The sequence below is a fragment of the Prenolepis imparis genome, unplaced genomic scaffold (assembly GCF_030444845.1).
Source record: "Prenolepis imparis isolate NDT839.2.m4 unplaced genomic scaffold, iyPreImpa1.0 SCAF_1, whole genome shotgun sequence".
NCBI lineage: Eukaryota > Metazoa > Arthropoda > Insecta > Hymenoptera > Formicidae > Prenolepis > Prenolepis imparis.
The window spans coordinates 13,764,683-13,791,620 of NW_028141159.1; the positions used below are offsets into that span (position 1 = coordinate 13,764,683).

Sequence of the window (26,938 nt, forward strand, 5' to 3'; positions counted from 1 at the left end):
ATGCAGTTGACATTGCGATGTACTGCATTGCTTAATTACAATGCGCGGATATTTTTTTAAATCATCGATAGAATCGTTTCTAATTTATCATTATCGCAACCTCTCTATATAATTATTCATTCGTACGCATGTTTTTCCATATTCAAGTAATTAGAGAAGTAATTAATGTTGTGCGAGTTTTCGAACGCGTCTCTGACACATTGCCTCACTATTATAATCTGTTAAGTATCTTTAATTATCATTGTCTATTATATGTATGTGAAGAAAATAGAGACCATATTATATCAAAAATCTTGAAAAAATTTATAATGTATATTAGATGATGTATGACAAGTGGCATGACCTTTGGAGGGATGTTATGTATAACCCTGATGAACGCCCGGGTTTAAGCTCATGTCCGTAATATCGTACCTAATCGATATCCAAGCATTGCGGGATGTATGATAGACAGATATTCGCACAGTATCATTCTGTAAACGGCGAATCGTGCACCTGTCTATCTTGCTGTTTATGTCGAACGCGTTTATGTTCGGTCGGACTTAACGGACGATCGGTAATTACGATTTATCGCGATGATTAATTATAATGACAATGACACGTGGCACGATGGAATCGATCGCATTGCCGATGGAAGGAACAACGCGGCTGATCTGCGTTATTAAACAGACTGCAAACTGTGCAAGAATTATGAGAGAATTATGCGTATTTCGAGAGATATAAGCCCGGAATGAAGTGCATTACTGATTGAAGTGTGTTTTAATTAAAATGATTTATGTACATTGATATATGTATGTCAAGACTAAAAAAATATATATTGTATATGTATATAAATCTTGTAAAAAAATCAAGATTACAAGATCGATTAATTTTTTTTATTTATTAATGATGTTTGTGCATAATTCTATATTCTATGCGTTCAGAAATAATATTAAAAATCAATTCAGAGCTGCGTAATGAGTTATCCATTCTTAAGAATCAGCGAAGCCGTGAACAAAAATTAGGAGGTAAACGCAATTTGATTCAAAATTGCAATTGTTCAAAAATATTGCCTCAACTTCCACGCTTTTAGGAATAAAACAAAACGTTTCACAAATAATCATCAGAGCTATAATTGCAGAAGATTCTAAAATCATGTTGCTTAACATTTTTTATGACCATAATAAAACGAACGAATAGACTTCACGCTGGGAGAAAAATAATGGTATCTTCTACTACAAATCGTACGCCGATAGACTGTATAAAGTGGTCTTCGCGCGGCCGTGACCACATCGTCTTAGGCTCATGCAGTATTAAAACGACACCGGCGGCGACGGTGAACTCCGACATCGCCGGTGTGACACACCGCTAAATACGCAAGAATACGCAATACCGTGACAACTTTCGCTGTCACATCGGCATGACGATTCGCACGGGCATCAGTCGAGTTTAGCCAAAGAATCGCACTGCACGGAGTTCGATACTTATGTATTATTAAAGTGGAGGCAACACAAACGTTGATTTTTTTCTTTTTATGTGCGTCTTTTTTTTACGCGTATATTATTAAGAGACACGTGGCATAATCAATGTTGTTTTTTTTTCTAGAAATGATAGCCTCTCATCTATAAACACTCAATTTTTTATACTCAATATAAGAAATTCAATTAGAATTAGATAATTCCACAACTATAACATAAATGCATCTGTATATATGTATATATACGATACATAAAATTAAAAAAGAAGTTTGAAAATTAATATTACTGCATTATTTTACACATTCTACATTTATTGCGTAATTATATACTATTACTAGATCGACCTCAATAATATTTCAAGTACCGATGTGTGGATCGATAAAGACTTGAGGTCTAAAAAAAGAGAAATAAGGGCAACCTTGGTGAATCGAGTAATCGATTTACCATTGAGGTTCATTTATTCCCAAAACACAGTGACATATTTTATATATATGAACAATCAGAACCGATTATCGATACTCATTTATAATTCAATCTTTCTCTCTTTTTCTAATAAAAATTAATACAATAGATTATAAATGAAATTTTTAAAATTATCGCAAAGTAATGCACAATGTATCTTTATCTCTCATAAAACGAAGGTAAACTAAGTATGCATAAATCACTGAGAGAGTATTTTCGATTCCGCGCACATATTCTTACGACAGTATAAAAGTGAAACTAAAAGAAAGGTCGACGTGCACATGTGCATCACAGATAAAGCTATAATTTAAACGCGTAATTGCTTCAAGATGCGATCACTATTTTCGAACCTACAGAGATCATATGCTTTTTCTCTCGCAGGACAAACACAATCATGGGACGTAAACGGGATGTTAAATCGTGCCCACCAACGATCAAAGCCAGATCTAAATTTGTATCACGACATGAAAATCGGTAATGATGACTTCGTTGATATTTTAACCTTCGTGTTCTTTATTTAGTTTAAACTTATTATATATATATATTAATTAATATATAAATATATATTAATTAAAAAAATATACATGGAGAATAATCTTAATTTTGCACGAAATATATATAATTAAAACAAAATAATTTTCATCGCGTATTTAGTTAAATATATATAATAACTAAATACGCGATCACACAAAATTATTTTGTTTTTCCCTCTCTAAATAAGGCATGTTAAATCGATTCTCGCAAGTATTGTTGCCTCTTTTCCACGATGCTGATTGACTGTCTCGATTTGCGTTGTGCATTATATTCGTATTAGTATCGAGAGGCTGTCATCGCGAGGGTTAGCAGTTTGACAGTTTGTTCAAAATAAAATTAAATAAAATAATAATAGGTTTTAAATAATATGTTATAATACTTTAAATTATTTACAACATATTATTATTTTAATATTTTTAACATATTATTTTAAAATTTAATTAGCAAATTAACGCTTTAATCAGCTGATTTCTGTCAAAAAATATTAATAAAGCGTTAATTTACTAAATTAAATTTTAAAATAATAATATGTTAAAAATATTAAAATAGTAATAAGTTGTAAATAATATGTTATATAATATACCTTATCCGCAATTAATATTTTTTGACAGAAATCAGCTGATAACTGTCAAAAATATTAATCCAGTTTAAAGTATTATAATATATTATTTAAAACATATTATTCTATTTAATTTTATTTTCAACAAACTGTTAAACTACTAACCCTCGCGATGACAGCCTTTCGATGCTACGAATATAATGCACAATGCGAATCGAAACAGTCAATCAGCGTCGCGGAAAAGATGCAACAATACTTGCGAGAATCGACTTAACATGCCTTTTTTAGAAAGGGATGTTATAATATTTTAAATTTAATTAATATTTTTGACAATTATCAGCTGATTTTTGTCAAAAAATATTAATCGCGGATAAGATATTATAACATATTTAAAATATATTAGTATTTTAATATTTTCAACATTATTATACACGCTCCATTACCGCTATAGAAATGTTATAAATTAAACGATTTCTCACTCACCGATACGTGCAATAGCTGAGTTGTAGTACACAGCACACATTGATCTGAAAACATAATATTCAAATTATGTAGATACATATGTGTGTGTCGAATATATCTATAAACAATGCAGTTTAAAAAAATTTTTTTTATATTGCAATATAAATATAAATATAAATATAAATACAAATATGTAAGTTAGAATATTTAAATAGCAAATTTTCGCTTTATTAATATATTTTGACAGAAATCAGCTGATAACTCAAAAATATTAATCGAGTTAAAAGTATTATAACATATTATTTAAAACATTCTTTTTTAACATAAAATCGAAGAATGGCGCGCGCGTATCGCGCGCTTGTGTTGTTCTAGAAATTATATATATTTCGTGCAAAATTAAGATTATTCTCATGTATTTTTTAATTAATTATTGAAAATTATTTAAATATAATATATAAAAAATTATTATATATATATTTATTAAATTATTTTATTGAAAATTAAAAATTATAAATAGTTAGAGATTGATTACTTATATTAGTGAAATTAACATTTTCCGTCACACAATTTAATAGAACATTCAATTGAACATTGAATAAAAATGAGGAATTGAATAAAAATGAAAAACTAGGAAGTCAAGCTATTTATCGAGTCTATTAAAATTAAGAGAATACGAAGGTTAATAGCATTGAGAGATAATTGTTGCAACAGCTTGGGATGCTTTTCTTCTACAGACGCGAGACAATTACGCTACGCAAACGGCGCGACAAGTTATCCAGACCGTTAAACTTGCCTGCCATCGAGCTTACGCAGCGAGTAAAAACTAATCGGTAAAGGATTCTCGAACGATTCTATAGCGATGGGTTTTTAAGTGAGAATTTTCTCATTCGTTTCTATCTGCGAAAGGTACTCGCAACCTCCTGAGAGAAACCGTGACATCTTAGATATAATCTCGGAAATTGAATTACAACAAATTGCATTGTATTTTTATTTATATTAACTCTCAGAAAGTGTATGTTGCATAATTTGTTTTAATACGACACAGTTTACAAGTAATTTATTAAATTGAAAAGATTTAAAAATTATTTTAACTGTTTATAAAGAGAGCTTTATTTTTTGTATCTTAGTGTTAATTATACAGTAACATATTTTTTATGACGATTCCATTGTTGAAAATTAAGATTTCTGATAATGACAGATGTTATATAAATAAAAAAAAATTATCTTTGATAGCAATGTATAGAATTTTTAGATTGAAGTAAACGCAGAATATGAATTTCGATTCTAATCATTCCGATTAAAAGGAAATCTGTAACTTTCGGAGATTTAACCCATCGCTAATTGTGAATGTAACATAGTAGTATCTTTCTCTCTGACAAACATATCAATGTTAAACCATTTTATATTCAGATTAACGAAACATGCGGCTCGAGTCGGCGATGTGCCATCCAACTCTGTGTTGATCAGCGAAACGGTATCGCAGGAACAGTCTGATCAAAGGTGTCTTGATGCACGATTTTAAATGTCTCTGTTACACAAATATATGTATTAAATGTCACAACTTTTTCACTCAATTGATATAATCATCGTATTAATCAAATATGAACGCACTAATGATTATCATTCTATTTCTATTATATCTTGCTGTACATATTTTTGTTTCTTTTTTTGTTAGGCTATCTATTTTGTATTATTTCTCTCTCTCTCTCTCTCTCTTTCTCTCTCTTTCTCAGATTTTTAGAGTTTATTTGCAATTTATTCCAGATTAGTATGCAGAAATCAAAAAGTATGCCAGCACATATTTTTTTAAATACACTACTCTGTTGCAACGAAATATTTTATTGCCGCAACTGCACTTCTTGCTAAACGCATATGTTCGTGCAAACTGCAAATTGATGCAATTGCAGGTCGCAAGAGAAAATATTTTTTATAATTTTCTATTTCAATTAATTTTTATATATTTTTTGTATTAAAATTGTCAGGTTTCTTTAGTTATTTTTAAAGGTAATTTTGCTTTAATATTAAAAATAATGAGTCGCTCCTTATAATTTTGCTATTTATCTTGCAAGTCGTTTGCCACTTGCGAAATAATTGATTATTGCAGCAAGACAATAGATCGATTATTTATTATCACAAGTCAACAAGTGGGTGTGGTGTTATTTTGAACGTAGAGGGTCAAGTAAAATCAATTAACCTAATATATAAAAAAAAGTAATTATGAAATATTATATAAAAGCAATCAATATTTAACTTTTAATCGAGTGCAACGAGGACCAATCTTTGAATCTATGCAACTATGCGCAAAAATAATTGCTGAGATAAATCCATAATATATATTTTTGGTATTTGAAAAAATCGCTATTTATAATTTGAAAAAAAAAACACTAGCTTTTTTAGTATTTAAAATTTTAATTCGAAATTTAATATTTTACGAAACTATCTGCTTTGTATCTTATATTCTGATTGTAACGTATAATCTCATTATGTGTAACACCGCAAAGTTTTTCATACACGATTGTAACATAAATTTGTCGAGATTTTTTTAAGTTTACGCGATTTTTATACATTTCGAAGTGGCGTGTATATCAACAGTCATAACTCGTAATAATTATGCACAATAAAATTGCTAAATCATTTCCCTTCACGTGAATAATATAATGTTTGCTAGTAAACCAGTGAATTAATATTCGCGCGCAAAAACTCCTTGTAAAAACGCGAGTTTTGCAATGCGACGTTTGCAAAGGTCACGGTATAAATTTGTCCGCATATCCAGTTTATGTTACATTTCTATAATTATTAAAATAACACATACATATATGTATATAAACGAAAAATAAGATATAGTCTATAATTTATTAGTTAATTGAATGTATAGACTTAAATGCACATTACTTGCTTCTATAATAGCTGTGCGTGTTTATTTACAGTAAATATCTTTTTAACAAGCAGTGTTTGTCGATATAGCACACTTTTTCAAATAATTCGAAGATAAACTATTTAGATTATCGAAAGAAAATCAATAATTTCAATTAATTTAAGGTTGTGCAACAAATGACAACGTTATTATTCCTAATCCTAAAAAATAAATGCATCAAGCAAAAAGAGAGAAATCTATCGTCATCTAAATATAAAACACACGCTTTTCTGGATAAAAATAATTATAATAAAATCTGTGTTTTATCGAAGATAATAATAACAAATTTAGACGGGATTAAAAATGCGCGGGAATCCATAAATAATTATTTATATTAATTATTGACGGAAAAAGAAAAATGAATTTGGAATTCTAATTGAGTTTTAGAATTTATTTTGCTATAATTTATATATCAAATTAATTTTTGTATAAAATTTATATTTATATCTGTATTTATATATTTTTATATAGAATTTATTTTATATAAAATTTATTTTTTATTTGTATTTCGAAATTCGAAAGTGAGATTTTTAGAAATAGAAATAGTACTGCTCCAAAGTGTAATACATTCTCTTGCGGTTTATTAGCTGTGTAAAACACGAAGAATATTCTAAAGATATTCGCATACTCGAGCGAGAGATCGTCCTAAATGAAGAAAAATCGCGAAATAAAATCGGCAAAATAGAAACCGCGAGAATTCGCGCTCGTTGACCACGACGATGCGTGTGTGCATTATAAATTCCGCATCCGAGCATATGTACATGCATCTATACGCATACGCACATGTACACACATTAATCTACCTGCATATATCATCCACTAGAAGATACACATGAGCGCGCGTCCACATATTACCCAATGAATTGCCACGCGCGTCAGCGAAAAGAAAGCCGCGCGCTTGTTGCGTAACTCTCGTCGCTCTTTCTATATGCCGCGCAATTCGCATCGAGATTTGCAGAATTGTTTCTCGCCATGCATGTAATACGTGGTGATTTCGCAGTATATAATTTCACAAACGCGCTTCTAATTTTTTTTTTTTTTTTTTTAAGGAGTTGAACACAGGCTGTAACCAACCCCTTCAAAAAAAATCCTAAAACGAGGCGATAGCATTGCAATTTTCCATGAAAAAATTTTTAAAAAAAAAGCACTTCTCTATCTTCGACAGAATGCAATAGTCTATTATAGTTTTTAAGATAAAAAAAAATTGTCTTTATCGGTTTTCGAATCTCTAAATTGCATCAATCTCGAATAACGTTTCATCAAAGGAGTATGATTCAATTTTAAAATCGCACTGCAGGTAGCCTTGGAATATCTTTTTGCATCACGATTGTACGCGACGCATCACAAGCACCTTGCGGGTGATCGCGCAAAGAAATCTTCGCTGATCGCCGTCGGCATCGTCTGCACAAGATTGTTGCACAAGACGTCGCATGCGATTTGTGACATCCTTATGTGCATCAGTAATAGCGCGTGCGATTTCTGACAACGCGATCTCTCGTTAACGTTATGCTCGCTCGTTGTTCCAGCGACGGAGGTGCGGGTGCCGCGGGTCTCACGAACGCGACGACGATGCAGAACAACGCGGACAACAACGTGGACCTGACGACGGTGACGACAGTGACGTCGAGCACTCTCTTGGCGCAACCGGGCCTAAACAACCCCACCTGGAATCGTCAACAGGCCGTCAGCGTTAGGCATGCCTTTAAGAGTTATGGCAGCACTAAGAATCCGAATCATGTCTTACAGAATCTCAACATGACCGTGGCCAAAGGCTCGATGTAAGTATTTAATTATTTTATTAATTAGGCGGACCATAAAAATATTGCAACAAAATATTATATATATATATTTGATATATGTATATTTTATTATATGGATAAAAAACTTACATTATATATGTATTTCATTTATATAATTATTAGTATAATCAATTAATATTATAACATTCTAAATATTTTAAATATTATCATTTGCTTGCTTATCATTTAGCTAGCTTAAATGCATGAAGTAATAGATAAAAAATCTTATTAATTTTCTTATATCTATATCTAGTATCAAATCTAGTATCAAATAATTATATATATATGTACGTAACGAATATATATGTACGTAACGAATATATATAACGAATAAGTCTGTTGATGCCTTTAATGCAAGTTAAATAAAATAAAAACATTATTAATATTATATGTACATGCCTTTAAAACGTTATAATATAATATTAATTATAACTTAATTATTATTATTAATTATATAAATAAAATGATAATAACGTAAATTCTTTTATCCATATCATGTTTACGCGTTTATCACATTGCACGCTGTAAAATATATCTCGCCATCGAAATTGCTCAATTTCCCGACTTACTCTAGTACCTCCTCTCTCGTAATTGCAATTGAAATAAAAAAAATTGATCATTTATGCCTTTTTTCTGAATACACTATCTATATACATTACACTGAGAAAGCGATATAAGAAACTCGTTTTCTATCTTAACGTTCTACCGTTTATTGAAACAACAACTAATCGACAATGTTGCGCACATTAATTAACACATATTTTCATCCAAGCCACCTCGCTAGATCGCGATTTATGTTAAAGAACTAATTGCAATAGTTATGCCATAACATATGAGACAACGAGTCTATGCGGCGATCAGGAAATTGAAATGGTGAAAAAAATCATTTCCGTTATAATCATTACGAAATTTGTTTTGTAATTGCCAGGCAATCGAGATACGTGATTATACGCCGTGCCTTTCGCATGTGTTACAAGCCGCAAAGTTGAGATAATAATTAAACGAACGGATTATTTCTTTACAAAAAAAAAGAAATGTATACGACCTCGTTCCTTTTATTTTTTCGATCTAAATTTTGTATTAGGAACTATTAAATAAATATTATAGGAGCTAACATTTTAGAGCATAACGTATTGAATTGAGCATATTGAATTGAGAATAGTAGTATTTAGAGCATTTATTTGGAATTTTAGCAAAGTATTTATTGGACAATGATAACGATTCGAAGACTTTTCAAAATAAAGCAGATTTACTCTAAATATTCTGATGGATTCCTATATACCTGTGGAAATTCCAACTCTTCTGTCAGAATTCCTTCTCTCCAACAATTTCGCTAAATTGATCTCATTCTGACGATATCCGATTAAAATCGTTATCGATATTAATTTTATAAAAGATTTTTTTTTATTTTATTGAATTTTTAACTACGTTTTTTTTTTTAAGTTATGACGACTCTTTTAAAAGATATGGACATTAATCAATATGTCTCGCGTTTCTGATCTTCTCGCATTTCAGACAATAATTAATGCTTGTCTAAATGCTTACAAATGAGAATATCCTTCGTTTGCGATGCGAAAAACAAGTTGTCAAGAAATATCATTTATGTAAGTCTTTATTATTGAAATTATTTGAGCAATTATTAATGCTTGCTGCATATTAGCTATTGATTGCACACTCAGACAGTTACTATGGAAAGAATAATTATAATTTTGATTGTGTTAGAAGTGTATCAATTTTCTGTAATCTTGTGAACTATTGCATGATATGATTTCAATAATCTTACGCAGTCTCTTTTCATATAATAATAATAAAGAATAAAGAATATTACAATATTTTATCATCAACATTCTAATTAGCAATTATTTCGATTTTAATTATATGTATTTGATTTTCCTTTTCTTATTTATTTCATTCGTTACGTTAATAACAGACAGAAATGTCTGTTCACTTCCTTAATTAAATAATTATAGCTTTCATTAAATTTCCAGGGGAAAATCCATACTTGAAATAGAGTTCTCTGTCGAAAGCAAAAGAAAGAGCGATGAAGCACGTAGAAATATATATCTTATATATAATGCACATAAATCGATGACAATTTCTCGTGATTTACTTCGGTATGAAGGCAACGTCCCAGGCCATGTTCTCAATTTCCATTTACCTCGTCATGAGTTACATCACGTACGCTTCGCGTTCAGCCTTCAGCTGACCCGTTGCAATTTAAATTTGATTATTCGTTTATTGTGCTTGCTTCAACAATTCAGCGAATTCTTGACGAGCCATGTGTCTGTCTCACGACACAACGCGAAGCTCGTTCTTTTGCGTTCCGTTTGACGAGAATTTCCTCCCGCGAGCGCTTATCAGTCATGCAAACAATTCTATCATTTGACTTCCGGCGAGGCCTCTCCAGGATCATAGTCATAAATAATCCTTCGCAGAATTTACATTTTTACCTGGACTTCAAGGATTTCGATTCTTTCAAGTTTCGCTAACTACGCGCTTTCGTTAGCATACCGATGAAAATTGCAAATGTAAATGATGTTCGTCGCGAGCGGCCGATTCGTCTATTCACATTCAAAACTAATCCCGAAGGCTGAAGTATCATCAATATATAATGCGCGTAAAGACATTTATCATCTAGCGCCAAGTTATTCTTCCGTCAGTCTAAAGAGACTAAAAATTCCCCTAAATATTTTAAAATTTTTTGCTTAATTTTTTAATCAAGTTTTTAAGTATTAATTTTTTTTTCAGCAAATCTTTCATCGTAATTTCAATAAATATACATATGAATATATATACGGACAAAATATAAATTGTTCGCAAATTATATGTACTACACGGAGAGAATTTTCTTTTTAAAATTTACCCTGAAAATTATGGTAATCGTGGGACAATATGGTATGGAAAAAATTTTTTGAATGTTTGATTAATTTTAGTAAATTTTACCATACTTTTAGTAAATTTTGCTATACTTTTAGTAAAATTAATCAAACATATTTTATATTTTATTATGATAGATATTATTTTTTATTGTGATATAAATATTAATCAGAGAAATTCTCATGAAATTCTTTCCATACTATATTGTCCCATGATTATCATGATTTTCAGGGTAAATTGTAAGAGAAAATTCTTTCTGTTTAGATATGGGCTGCTAGGCGCCAGCGGATGCGGCAAGACTACCCTACTGTCCTGCATCGTCGGCCGACGAAAAATGAATTCAGGCGAGATCTGGGTACTAGGTGGTAAACCTGGGACAAAGGGCTCCGGCGTACCCGGGAAAAGAGTCGGCTACATGCCGCAGGAAATTGCTCTCTACGGCGAGTTCACCATCCGCGAGACGATGATGTACTTTGGCTGGATATTCGGAATGTGCACGGCCGAGATTGTTGAGAGACTGCGCTTCTTACTACAATTTCTCGATCTGCCATCGCAGAATCGTCTGGTGAAAAATCTCAGGTATATATACCGTGCAAACATTCTCTCAGTTATGTCTACGTTCGCGAGAATTATGGATTTTAAAAACGTTATAACATTTTGTCAAGTTATCTATCTCTTTCGAAACAAGAACTGAATATTTGTTTCGCGATGATTATTCGCGTCCCGTGAAGATTGAATTATTTTAATCATCCATATATTTCACTCGAAATATCGTGTTTTATGTATCTGCTTCTGACATCTTTATCGAATTGCGGCAAAAATATAAACGTTGTTTGCTTACAATAAATTTAAATAAAAATTTGATGTATATAATTATAACATATAAATATAAATATATTTTTTCTGCATGTTAGTGGTGGTCAACAGAGGCGAGTGTCCTTCGCAGTGGCACTTATGCACGATCCAGAATTGCTAATTCTAGATGAACCTACCGTAGGTGTAGATCCACTATTAAGACAAAGGTACGTAGCTTACTTTCTTTTATGTGTTTTAAGATAAATTTTGTTTTAAAAAAAAACATACAATTCTCCATACAAGTGTAATAACTGAGAGAGACGACTAACTCTTATATGACGTGTACATGCTTGTTATTTAATGATCAACCTTGCGTTTTCCGTTATCATTAGTATAATGAAATAACGTGACAAACCGTAACCTATATATCCTCTCGATGAACCTTCTATATAATTTTCTGATCATTAGAGAAAGTATATGTTTATATATAGATATATACGTGCGCTAATGATATAATGTGCTAATAATCATAGTAACATTCGTAGATTCAGTATTATTGACAGTACAAATATATACATGATTTAAACTATAAATATTTCAAATAAATTAAAAATATAAATCACCAACATCATAGTCTGAACATTAAGTTTGAATAATATATCTAATATAATCAGGGACCCGGACCGAACCGGAACCAAAACCGATAACCGTTCCATAATGGTTTTTTTAGTAGAACCGAAACCGTAAACCGTATTGAAATTTTATTAAATTTATAACACCGGAACCATAACCGGATATTTAAATTATTTTCGGTTTACGGTTCTTTTCGGTATTTTTTTCTAATCTTTTGCGCAAATGACGGAAATGTCTGATAACTGCCTCCTCGAATACAATTAAAAATAAATTATTTTTTAAATGTTCTTAAACGCATGTATTATCGCAATAACGATAGTTATGAGGATCGTATGTTTTCCGTTATTTCCGTATACATGTATATAATTGATATATAAAAATAACGGAAAACATACGATCCTCATAACTATCGTTATTGCGATAATACATGCGTTTAAGAACATTTAAAAAATAATTTATTTTTAATTGTATTCGAGGAGGCAGTTATCATGATATTTCCGTCATTTGCGCAATACATATAATATATATAATATAATATAGATACATATATAAATATATTTTCGTGTATAATATGAAGTGTTGTTTATTTATATGTCAAAAAATTAATAATAATTTTTTTAAGTCATATAATTTAGAAATTAATTTAATTAGAAAAACAAAAAGTAAAAATTTAAAAAACCGGAACCGTAATCGAACAAATTGTAATTTAAACGATTTTGGTTTCCTTTATTTATCAAAAAACCGAAACTGAAACCGGAACAGTTATTAAATATTTTATTAAACCGTAACCGAAACCGAACCCTAATTTTGTTTCGGTCCGAATCCCTGAATATAATACGATCGTAAATCCAAATTTCTTTTTAGAAATCGTTCTATAAGTGTTGAATTAAAAGTGTTATTATTAAAAAAAAATATATATATATATACTATATATTATAATTCTTGAACATTTAATTATTTAAAAATTATTATAAATTTTTATAAACTTATAAATTATTATATATCTGTCATCTAATGAAAATTCTTCAAAATTTCTCAAGTACGTGCTATGTTCTTTTATATATATATATTTGTCGTCTATATTTTTTAATCTACATTACACAACTTTAAGTCTTAATTTCGATCTGAGCTATGAGATATATACATATATTTCAAATATGATTTTTTATTGCACAATTATTCTAAAATAGAAATAAAATAAAGAAGGAAAGAGAGCAAATCCGAGAGTAATGAGAATTCGCACTTTCGCTGAAAATCCAAATGTCGAGATGAAACTGCGCGTGTCAGTGAATCGTGATCAATGTACTGAATCGTAAGTCACGCTTTAAGAACTTTAATGAAAATATTGTGTAAATTGGCTTGATGGCAAAAGACAAAAATTAATAAAAATGAAACTTGTCAAAGAGCGCTCTAATCATATTTTCTTATAGTCAGCATTTTTTCTATTTTCGCATCTAATATTAATCTAATATTAATCTCCGAAACTCGTATTGATTCGTATTCTACACGTGGCGAAAAGATTCAACTGAAGCAAATTTTATGTTCTTTTCTGTTGACACAGTTTTCAAGGTTTTAATGCTTGTTTGAAAGGAACGGTTTCTCGCGTTCAAATTTCCATTCGGACATTGGACTTTGACTTTTAAAATAATAATCGATCAGTTTAAATTCATTTATAATATATGACAACAATATTTATGTACAACAATAATTATAACTTACTCCCGTCATATGAAACCTTCTTCTTGACATAAAAGCACGATAAATAATTCATTGAAACACACGTTATTCATGTGAAAATGAAAGACTTCGAACAGTAGTTATAAGTCGCGACCATACAAAGTTCTTAACTTATAAATGTAATAACAGATATGAATAATAACAGAGATTTAAAGAACAAATTCTAAAGAACAGCAAAAAAAACTTTAGAAAATATTATTTTCTAGAAACTACAAGCCGTTAAAATAACGGATAACGTCATTCTAAATAAATCTGCAAATACTGCAAATTGTTAATGGTATGATAGTTGCAAAACTTTTGCAAAACGTTTTCGATTTTATAGAAAAGCAAAATTTATTTTCACGCAGAAAGTTGTCGCTTTCCTTCGAAAATAAATACAGTGCAGATAATTATCTGAATATTTTCCACAATATCCTGCTTTGATAACAGGAAATCAATTATTATAATTATCATATTATGTCATATCTTTCATTCGTTTCTCTCGCGCTTATACGTTGTTCAATTAAGGAAACTTCCTAGAGATCGATCGTTTATACGCGACATATAAATGGAACAAAAATAAGATTCGTGTGAACTATCAGAAGAGGCACTGCCGCATTAGTCGGATATTTGTTAGTACTTTACGCGGATACGGATCATTTCCCTTTCCGTAGATTTTATCGAGATAAATAAATTTTACCCAGAGAAAAGATAAATAAAGAATAATATATTACCAGATTGCACAGTGTTGGAGCAAAGTTCTAAATTTTATCTTATTACTTGAAAAAGTTTGTGACAGTTTTTATTACAACCGTCTACATTCACTTTTCTCAGGTGTCACATACAATTGTTTCATGAAATATGTAGACTTTATTTTTCCTTCTATGAATATCGCTAAACACGTCATGATTTATTTTCAATTTGATTTTATTTTGACATACGTTTGTCCAAATATTCTTTTATTGAGTAGATTATTTCTTTAACAAAGTTGAGTTTAAAAATTAATTTTATAATCCCTATGTACATATATAAAAAATTAATCCTTTAATATTCATATATTATATATCTCAGTAACAACTAATGATATATGTATCCTAAATTTAATAGGTTTAAGCACCGTATCTGCATCGTGCAACTTTCAACTTTTACTTTGTTACGGTCTGGTTTTATAAATTGATTATATATTTATCTCAGTATTGTGCGTGTAATATAGCTGTTAACTGGAAAAGTTAGTCGGTTCGCGAAAAGTAAACATGTTTTTTTTATATTACTTATATTATTTTATACAAGTGTTTACATGCCATTTCTCTTCACTTTCAATAACAAATCCTTTATTTGTGAAGATGACTGTATCAGAGTTTCTGTCAAGGATCAAGGTGTCAGAAATGCCGAAAAATCACGCAAGAATATCATATGTCCCTTTCTAAAAAAAGCATATTAAATCGATTCTTGCAAGTATTGTTGCCTCTTTTCCGTGATGCTGATTGGCTGTCTCGATTCGCGTTGTGCATTATATTCGTAGCATCGAGAGGCTGTCATCGCGAGGGTTAGTAGTTTGACAGTTTGTTCAAAATAAAATTAAATAAAATAATAATATGTTTTAAATAATATGTTATAATACTTTAAATTCGACTAATATTTTTGACAGTTATCAGCTGATTTCTGTCAAAAAATATTAATCGAATTTAAAGTATTATAACATATTATTTACAACTTATTACTATTTTAATATTTTTAATATATTATATTATTTTAAAATTTAATTAACAAATTAACGCTTTATTAACATTTTTTACAGAAATCAGCTGATTAAAGTGTTAATTTGCTAATTAAATTTTAAAAAATAACAATATGTAAAAAATATTAAAATAGTAATATGGTTTTAAATAATATATTATAATACTTATTCGCGATTAAGATTTTTTGAAAGAAATCAGCTGATAACTATCAAAAATATTAATCGAGTTTAAAGTATTATAACATATTTAAAACATATTATTTTATTTTATTTTATTTTAAACAAGCTGTCAAACTACTAACTCTCGCGATGACAGCCTCTCGATGCTACGAATATAACGCACAATGCAAATCGAAACAATCAATAAGCATAGCGGAAAAGATGCAACAATACTTGCGAGAATGGCCTTAACATGCTTTTTTAGAAAGGAATGTTATAATATTTTCAATTCAATCGAAATAAACAATTTCTCACTCACCGATACGTGCAATAGTGGAGTTGTAGTACACAGCACAGTGATCTGAAAACAAAATATTCAAATTATGTATATACATGAATGTGTGCGTGTGTGTGTGTGTATGTGTGTGGGTGTGTGTATGTGTGTGTACAGGGTGTTTTAATGCAGTTTAGAAAAAAATGTTTTTAGGTATTTTGCATACCTTATAGTTGCCCCGCTGTCGCCCGATGCCTCCCTGGGCCTCCTCCTCCTCTCTTGGTCCATGATAGCACTCACGACACTCGCGAAAACACGAATAATTACGATCGCCCGATAATTACACGGCACTCCCGACACGAAACGACACGTGAATCGCACGCGTATTTCGCGTACATTGTGCAATGTGAAAAAACGATGCGAAAATTATAACCGTATACGAATCAACGTCCGTTCGACACTCAAGAATCTCGCAGTTAAATTCGCGTGCAGCTATCAGCAATGCTACACCTGTAACAAATAAAATATAAAATATAATATATATAAAATAAAATATCACTATTTTAATTTTTATAACATATTATTTTAAAATTTAGTTAACAAATTTTCGCTTTAATATTTGTTGACAGAAATCAGCTGATTAAAATGTTAATTTGCTAATTAATTTTTAAAATAATATGTTATAAAAATTAAAATAATAAAATGTATGTTTTAAATAATGTTATAATATTTTTGACAGTTATCAGCTGATTTCTGTCAAAAAATATTAATCAAGAATAAGGTATTATAACATATTATTTACAGCATATTACTATTTTAATTTTTTACCATATTATTATTTTAAAATTTTTTAAATAATATGTTTTAAATAATGTTACAATATTTTTGACAGTTATCAGCTGATTTCTGTCAAAAATATTAATCGACTTTAAAGAATTATAACATATTATTTAAATCATTATTTTAATTTTTATACCATGTTATTATTTTAAAAATTAATTAGTAAATTGACACTTTAATCAGCTGATATCTGTCAAAAAATATTAATAAAGTAAAAATTTGCTAACTTAATTTTAAAATAATAATATGCGTATTATAAAATTTAAAATAGAAATATATTGTATATAATATGTTATAATACCTTATCTGCAATTAATATTTTTTTGACAGAAATCAACTGATATTTGTCAAAAATAATAATCGAGTTTTAAGTATTATAATATATTATTTAAAACGTTATTATTTTAATTTTTATAACATTTTTATAACACAAAATTTAATTTGCAAATTAACATTTTAATCGGCTGATTTATGGCAAAAAATGTTAATATAATGTTAATTTGCTAATTACATTTTTTTAAATAATAATGTGTAAAAAAATGTAAATGTTAATATGTTGTAAATAATATGTGTTATAATACCTTATCCGCGATTAATATTTTTGACATTAGTCAATTGATTAAAACGTTAGATTGCTAATTGAATTTTAAAGTAATAATTTGTTATAAAAATTAAAATAATAATATGTTATAAATTATATAATACCTTATCCTCGAAATAACGCTTTAATCAGTTGATTGCTGTCAAAAAATATTAATAAAATGAAAAATTGTTAATTAAATTTTAAAATAATGTTATAAAAATTAAAATTAAAATATAATGTAAATAATATGTTATAACGATTACTATCAGAAATATTAATCAAGTTTGAAGTAGAGGTTATAACATATTATTTAAATATATTACAATTTTAAAACATACTATTTTAATATTTTTAACATATTATTATTTTAAAATTTAATTAACAAATTAACGCTTTGTTAATAATTTTTGGCAGATATCAGCTGATTAAAGAAGCGTTAATTTTCTAATTAAATTAATTACCATATAGTTGCTCCGCCGTTGTCCGATGCCACCCCGGGCCTCCTCCTCGTAGAAGCTTCGAAACACTTGCACTCGCGTTACTTTTTTTTTATTCGCAACGCGCAGCAACGTCCAGATTTTAGATATCACATTTTCGACGCGTTTCGGTAAAACGCGAGAATCGCGAGAGCTTATTCGCGCGCGAATAGAACCGATGATCTGTTTTCGCGTCGCCGCTTTTTTCGAGGCCCACCGGAGGGCCTCATCGAACGACGATGATGCGGCGACTCCCCCGCGACCCGCGACGCACTTAGGTTAGGTCAGGAGTCGCCGATATTCCAAGAAACGGATACTTACATTTCACTATGTTTTCTATTTCACAATTCAACGACGTAGAAATCGCGGATCGACAACGCCGAAAAACTCCGGAAATTCACGTCGAAAGCGCAGCCATAGTAATTCGATCCGCCCGTGTAATGAAGTTGCCCGCGAGCTAATCACTCGCCCGTGAGATCGCGATCACGATGTCGGTACACGATTTCGCGACGCGATCGGATTTATATGATAATTAAGCACGTAAAAACGCTAAACTTACGCTCGTACTATCACGGATCGGCGATGACTCCGCAAACGTCGATCACGAACAACCGAAAATGCACCTAACAACAGCATTACTGTCGGACTGCCGGACTAACACTGCCAGTTACGGGACGCGCAACACGTCACACGTTGCGACAAGATGGCCGATGGCCAAGTCGTAGTGGTGGGGGTCGCAGCGTATTAATGGCGTACGAGCTTGGAGCTCGGCTCGGCTCGGCGGTCCGAGTCCGAGCAACTCCGATTTAACATATTATTATTTTAAAATTTAATTAGCAAATAATATAATATAAAAAATAATATATTTTAGATAATGTTATAATACTTTAAACTCGATTAATATTTTTGAAAGTTATCAGCTGATTTCTGTCATAAAATATTATTCGAGTTTAAAGTATTATAACATATTATTTACAACATTATTATTTTAATTTTTATAATATATTTTTAAAATTTAATTTGTAAATTAACGCTTTAATCAGCTAATTTTTTGTAAAAAAATATTAATCGAGTTTAAACAAACTTTATATTATTTTTTTTTTAATATTATTTTTTTTAACATAGAACCGAAGAATAGCGCGCGCTTGTGTTGTTCTAAATTCTAATATAATAAATAATACATAAGCTTCTCATACACATACACATATAATAATACATCGATCACATGATGATACGATCGTGCAAATTTCTGATCACAGAATAATCATCAAAAAAGTGGTGACTTTAAACTATCAGAAACGTAAAGGTTGATCATTGACTTAGCAAGACAAGAATATATTATAATTTCTTTTTTATATACATTTAATTATATTTTTAATTTATATTTAATTTATATATATATATTTGATATTATATTTGATTTAATATATTTAGTATAAACGTGTTTTTCAGAATTATGCATTTATGCATTCTACATTTGTATTTTCCCTATTCTTAGTTTTATTCTCTTCTGTCTTGCATATTTTTTAATATAACTATGTCGTCTAAATCACAGACTTATATAGAAATATTGAAGATATATATTTAACATATAATTCAGACACATCTTCTCTATTTTTTATTTTTTATTTTATATAGTATATGGAATCATCTGGTTCAAATCACCAAAGATGGTAACAAGACAGTCATCTTAACGACGCATTACATCGAAGAGGCCCGACAAGCGCATACGGTAATATTGTTGTTTAATTAGATGTTATGTATGTTTGATTAATTAAAATACGCCATGATTTTATCAATATAGTTTAATTTTACTATTTCGAAAGTAAAAATAACGTTTTTCTGTTTATGTGAAGGTTAGTCAACACGTTAATAAAACGTGTATATATAAAAAACTGCGTTCTTGGAAAAACACAATAAATAAATCGACATAAAAATTCTCACGGTATATTAATAGCAAGTTCTGCTAATGATTGACATTTGTCGCTCGATTGCACGTCATTATCGTGTCATTAGCTAATTATTCCACCTGCATATTATGCCAGACACAAATTACAGTTAACCGCTTCGGAGACCGATCTTGATTTTTTATTGATTTTTTAATTTGCCTATATCATGTGATAAATCATATTAGAATGCTGATTAGAGGAAAAATTATTCGACATTTTTCTCTCGCCAATAGAAATTTACAATTTTTTAAAATCAAAAACCTAGAAAACTATACGAGATAAGTTAAAGTATTAAAATTATTCAAGTAACATATGGAACAATATTTAAACATCTTTTATGTAAACTTACATTGTTTTTATGCTTCACGTAGATTTATGTTTTTGTATTATTACGCTTGTTGTATATGTTGACAATTAAATCATAGATATTTTCAAAGTGACGAATTTTTGCATGATTTTAGAATAATAGAAAAAAAACCGATTTTGTTAACAGATTGGTTTGATGAGGAGTGGCCGATTATTAGCCGAGGAAGCACCTATGACCCTTTTGCAAATATACAACTGCGCCTCCCTTGAAGAGGTCTTCCTGAAATTATCCCGAAAGCAAGGACAATGCACGATTCCAACGGAGTTGAACATTTCAAACAATATCAGTTTGGTAAGCAAGAAAAAATTTAAGAAACTGTTTTCCCCATTTATTTATGCATTGTTACGCGCACATTTTGTTCCGAACAATTTTTGCGTAAATTTAAGATCGACAAACTTGCAGCACGTTGCAGCAGTGTAAAAAGCAATCAATGTGAATAGAGAAATGTTTCGATTTTTACCTCTGTCAATATAATGTTGCTATTGCCACTATCTAAAAATATTCTTCAATGTAATTATCAATTTTTTATTTTCAAATTTAATGATTTCTTAATTCATATTTTTTAAGCTTTTTTTTTCTAATCTTTTACGTTCTTTTATTATTTTTATAATTTCGTGTTTTTGTAAATTCTTATTATTATATTATATTTGTCGAAGTTAATGTCCATTATTTTATTCAATATATCTTTTTGCTTCACCTCTTCCTCACAAATTATTATGCACAGTCGACATATGCGTTGTATATTCGCAAGAAACTATTTGTCAATCTTTCCTCCTGTGCCTCGTAGCTAATTTTATCGTCTGATTTGCATCAATTAAATGTCACCACTTCGTTTTATTGCTATTTGCCACGTCTCTTTTTTTTTTTCCTTGCACACAGGCTCCTCTAAACTGGGGCAAGAAAGACGAGCCGGTATACGTGACGGAGGAGTCCGGCGTCGTCGGCCTTAACTTCCACCAGAGCAAAGAGGCCCTGATTTACGACTCCACCAATGGAATAGCGAATCATTATGATGTAAGAGGCTACTTCATTGCACATCACAGCGAATTAAACCCACTCAATGTCGGCACTTCTTTCGTTTCTTCCTTAATTCAATATGTATTTATGTTGCTGAGGCTTTTTAAACTCGAGATAAGCTTTGCGTAGTACTTTAATTTTCATAAATAAAATATGAGATTATGAAAATATATATAAATATACATTAATTTTTTTATTACTATCATTAATGTTAATTAATAAAATTCCAAAATAGGATCACGTATCATCATGACTCGAATATTTTTTGATTGCAAAACTAAATAAGAAAGTTATATAATTTTAAAATGAATTTTTTAAATTATAATTTAAAATTGCTCAATTGTTAAAGAGATGTCTTGATTTTAATATAAATCACGCGGTTTTTTAATACAGATAAATGGTAAGCCACTGCCAAATGCGAAAGGATCTGTTCTGGAGTGCGACGATTGTGGCGATTTCACGGACTGCTATAACATCACCAGTTCGGGCAAGATAAAAGCGCTTTTGCAGAAAAACTTCTTACGTATGTGGAGAAACGTCGGGTATGTTTTTTAGTCGCGAGACTATTTGTGGAATAATTAATAAGCAATCATTGTTTTTCGCCCCTTGAGTTTCAATCTTATCGTTTCTAATTTTTTAGTTGTAATATTTTTATTAAAAAAAACAGAACATATATGTGCATATTATTTAAATATTGACATATATATAGATTAACTGGATTTCACAAAAAGTGGTCAAACAAACAAATATTTAAATGTGTATAATGATATGTTAATATCACGATACAACAAATTATTTATTCTTTCCGCAGCGTGATGCTGTTCATCTTCGCTTTACCAGTGATGCAAGTGATTCTCTTCTGCTTGGCGATAGGAAGAGATCCTACTGATTTAAAACTAGCTATAGTGAACGAGGAAATGTTCTATGAGAATATGACATGCCCTGTCTCGAGGGATTGCAGCTTCACGCATCTTAGTTGTCGATATCTCAATTTTCTGGATAACGATACGATAACAAAGGCAAGTGTCTCTCGATATTATGTACATAATCCTATAATATGGATTATTATACATAATATAATATATAACATAATATATTATTATATAAATAATATAATATAATATAATAGACAAAATATACAAGATATAGTTTTCTAAAAATGGCTGAACTAAATGGAAATTAATTCGTGAACATGCAAATACAGATATGGATAATTCTCTTCACATTTTATGTTTCGTATTTTATATTATAGGAATATTATCGAGATTCCGATTCGGCGATGAACGCCGTGCGGAAAGGAAATGTTTGGGGCATCTTATACTTTACCGAAAATTTCACGGATGCTCTCGTGGCGAGGATGGCCTTAGGAAAAGATTCCGATGACGAAACTCTCGATCAAAGTGAGATCAGAGTTTGGCTGGACATGTCCAGTAAGTATTCCCATTCAATCATGCAAAAAGTTAAATTTTATAATTTTTGCGAATATAATTAAAATATTTTAATTCGCAGTTTATAAATTTTGAATATTTTTCTTATACCAAGCTTTCTCAAGCATTTAGCATTTCTAAGATATTATTCCCACTGAAATATATATTTGCATATAAATATATTATTCGTTATTTTTTATAGCTGTATCATGCAAAAAGTTAAATTTTATAATTTTTGCGAATATAATTAAAATATTTTAATTCGCAGTTTATAAATTTTGAATATTTTTCTTATACCAAGCTTTCTCAAGCATTTAGCATTTCTAAGATATTATTCCCACTGAAATATATATTTGCATATAAATATATTATTCGTTATTTTTTATAGCTGTATATCGATATTACGCATATAAATTGTTTTTTATTTATGACGCAATGATTAAACGTGACGAACTTTGCTTCGTATTTTTTCCGCACATGTAGCCCTTGTCAATGTATTTGATATTCGACACACTTCCATAATCTTTCTATATCGATATGCTAATGACTATACGTCTCGATCGTTTGTCTTTAATTCGTGCTATTCTGGATTGTAGATCAACAAATAGGCCTGATGCTAGCGAGAGATCTTCAATATACGTACAGAGATTTTGCCAAGGATCTTCTAACTTCCTGCGATCAAAATGCAAAATTGGCTGATATACCAATCCAGTTCAAGGAGCCCATCTATGGTGACAATGACCCTAGCTTTACGGATTTTGTGGCACCGGGTGTAATATTGACGTAAGCTCATTAATATTTAATATTTTACATTTTTTATTTATTTCTCTTTATCTTGTTTCTTTCTCCCTTTTTCTTTTTAGAATATAATTAATTAAAATAGAATATAATTAATGACTTTTTAATTCGTTTTTCCTCCCTTCTTCTTCTTTCTTATTAGAATGTAATTAAAATTGCCTTCTAAATTAAATTTCCTTCTTCACGTATGACGGAACTTATAATGATATATTCTCAAGGATGTAGTTTTTTAAGTGTTTTATATTTTGTCCATTCACAGCATCGTCTTCTTTTTGGCGGTCGCGCTGACGTCATCGGCACTAATCATCGAGAGAATGGAGGGCCTTCTGGACCGAAGTTGGGTGGCTGGCGTGTCACCCGTGGAGATTCTGTTCTCTCACGTGGTCACGCAATTCGTAGTGATGTGTGGTCAGACGACTCTGGTATTAATCTTCATGATTCTAGTATTTAACGTCGAATGCAAAGGTGAAATCGGCTGGGTCGTCATACTGACGATACTTCAGGGATTATGCGGCATGTGCTTTGGTGAGATCATCTTGCTTATTCGTTTGATCATCAGTCATTCGATAAGAAAAAAAGACGCGCTCGTCCTTTTCGCAAAATATTTGCGATTTACGAGAAAAATGCGATGTCTTTCAAAGAATCGGAATAAAAACGATACAATCGTATATATAAAAGTTAAAAGTGCATATAAAATAAACGCAAGAATACGTTATATTATTAATAATGCGTATAAACAAACGCATAAGAATTATACGATCGCATTTTTACGAGTAACCAGAATCGATAATAAAACACCTTGTTACCTGGATTTCTTTTTTTTTTTGCAGGGTTTGTAATTTCAGCAATTTGCGAACTCGAAAGGAATGCCATCCAGCTGGCTCTTGGCAGTTTCTATCCCACGCTTCTTCTCAGCGGTATGTATAAAATCAAAATATTTGTTAAAAAGAGAGATAATCACACATATCTATTAGATTTAGAATCGTTCTTTTTGTTCGCAAAACAGTTTGAATCGCGATTGCTTGTGAAATTTTTTTCGTAAAGTAAAACAAACTTCCATACGATTATACTCTGATATCACGTATTAATTATTCTTTCACTCTGCTAAATTATCACATTAATTCTTCTTATATAAAGTAAAATTATATTCTGAATATTTTAAACAGCCATGAAAAGTTCAGAAAATCCTTATAAAATGAAAGAATAGAAATATAATATTTATTATTAAAAATAAACATATGTACAGAAAATTATATTAAACTCAAGTAAGAAAAATTAAACAATAAAAATGAAAATAGATAAATATATTGTTACATATACAATCTGAAAAACGTAAATTTACACCTTTATAGCTTAAAAATCCTTTTTCAGAAATGAAAAAAAAACAAGAAAATAAAATTTATTCAATTGTTAAAAATTAATTTAAAAATTAATATATAAAAATAAATGTGTAAAAATAAAAAAAAGATTGAAATTATTATTTATTGAATTAATAAAAGTTACAAGATACAATTAAATTAATAAAAGATACAAGAAATATAAAGAAAAAATATCTAAAAATAATATATAAATATAATAAAATATATATAAAATAAAAATAATATATAAGCAAATATATCGCCTATTTACCCAATCTATTTACTCGACGAGGATAATAAACGGCGACGACAATTCTCGGTTTACAGGTGTAATATGGCCTGTGGAGGGCATGCCGACGTTCTTACGATACGTATCGCAAGGTCTACCGTTGACACTAGCAACAACCGCCCTACGTTCCATGTTGACCCGTGGCTGGAGCATAACAGAATCGAACGTCTACAACGGCTTCCTAGCCACTATCATCTGGATCGTCGTGTTTCTCACGATAAGTCTCCTGGTACTGAAGTTCAAGCGCGGATAATAACTCAAAGAACTCGCGTCCTCGCGTTCAGATTGTATTCGGTGTACAGTGCTTTGCGAACAATTTTTTTCCGCGAAGAAACAGGACGCGAGAGTGCTGAATCGGGGAGGAAGTGTTCCCGAATGTTGAACGAATTGCGTTCGACGGATGCAAGACGGATGTCGAAGAATTGATCTGGATTGTGTCGATCGGGAAATTTGTGTTTTCACCTGGCACCGAAGCGATCCTTAAGAAAACAGTCTTCTTCGTTGTATCCGCATTATAGATAGTTAAAATTAAAATAACGTAGTTAGGAATTATATAGAATTTTACAGCAAAAATTATAATAAAATTAATTAAAATTATAATAATGTCAAACAATGATCAAGCAATCGCTTTTTTCGATCACATCACGAAATTCTACTATCCAAGAAGAGTCTCTCTCTCTCGCTGCATTATCCAAAAAAAATCGGTCAATATTCAAAAAACTTTTTATAACTGCCGTTATTACAATGCATAACTCGATTTATATATATATATATATATATATATATATATATATATATTTTATTCCTGTATCTCTCGATCGGCTTCGATTCCGGGTGTCGACGTGTCGCCGATACGATCTCGCAGCACTCTCCACGGTGAATGAACCTCTGATCCATGTGATGCTCCTGTGTGCACTTAATGCTTGTAAAACGCGCGTATGTATGCCTGTGCTGTGTGTATGATATAAATAATGGGAATAAATAGTGTGCGCGAGATTGCCGCGTTTGCCTTGCGGGAGTGCGTTTGTTTATTTTTAGGAAATCTGTCCCTTCTTTTAATCAACATCTGTAAAAAAAAAATAGCGCGGATGCCGCTAGCGTTCTCTCCCTGTATGCATCTTTTCTCTCTGACAAATCCTCTCGAGGATCGCGATCAATGACAATGAATAAAAAAAGATAGAAAAATCGAGTTGAGAATGTATAAGAGAGAGTAGATTTTTTTTCTGATAAAGTTGAATTCATCTTCGGTTAAAAATTACACGGAAAGTATTAACTATAAAATCGCTTACAAAGGAGCAAAGTAAAAGTAATAAAGTAAAGTAACTAAGTAAAATATTTAAATTATGCAACGCCTTGACATTTTGTCGCAAATTATGTTATAATAAATCGGTAAATAATTCGATAAAAAGTATGTAAAAATAAAAACAAAGTGAATATACTCTCTGCGTGTTGTACAGA

The 26,938-nt window shown here is 30.3% G+C and overlaps 1 protein-coding gene across 4 annotated transcripts in view; it reads left to right on the forward strand.

The window, feature by feature from the left end:
• Snu (ABC-type transporter snustorr) overlaps positions 1 to 25,872 on the forward strand; it is a 52,539-nt gene extending 26,667 nt beyond the window's left edge. For 3 of the 4 annotated variants that reach the window (XM_083047562.1, XM_083047608.1, XM_083047692.1), the window contains 13 exons: positions 7,912 to 8,163; positions 11,326 to 11,640; positions 11,976 to 12,083; positions 19,914 to 20,007; positions 20,718 to 20,882; positions 21,471 to 21,605; positions 22,002 to 22,150; positions 22,420 to 22,627; positions 22,861 to 23,038; positions 23,632 to 23,818; positions 24,093 to 24,358; positions 24,664 to 24,750; positions 25,519 to 25,872. In XM_083047562.1, coding sequence (XP_082903688.1) covers positions 7,912 to 8,163; positions 11,326 to 11,640; positions 11,976 to 12,083; positions 19,914 to 20,007; positions 20,718 to 20,882; positions 21,471 to 21,605; positions 22,002 to 22,150; positions 22,420 to 22,627; positions 22,861 to 23,038; positions 23,632 to 23,818; positions 24,093 to 24,358; positions 24,664 to 24,750; positions 25,519 to 25,733 — 2,359 coding nt within the window. In that variant the 3' untranslated portion in view covers positions 25,734 to 25,872. Of the gene's footprint in view, positions 1 to 2,297; positions 2,391 to 4,205; positions 4,302 to 4,881; positions 4,972 to 7,911; positions 8,164 to 11,325; positions 11,641 to 11,975; positions 12,084 to 19,913; positions 20,008 to 20,717; positions 20,883 to 21,470; positions 21,606 to 22,001; positions 22,151 to 22,419; positions 22,628 to 22,860; positions 23,039 to 23,631; positions 23,819 to 24,092; positions 24,359 to 24,663; positions 24,751 to 25,518 lie in introns of those variants that run through there. The other variant, XM_083047527.1, reaches the window with a different exon arrangement.
• The last annotated feature ends 1,066 nt before the right edge of the window (positions 25,873 to 26,938 follow it).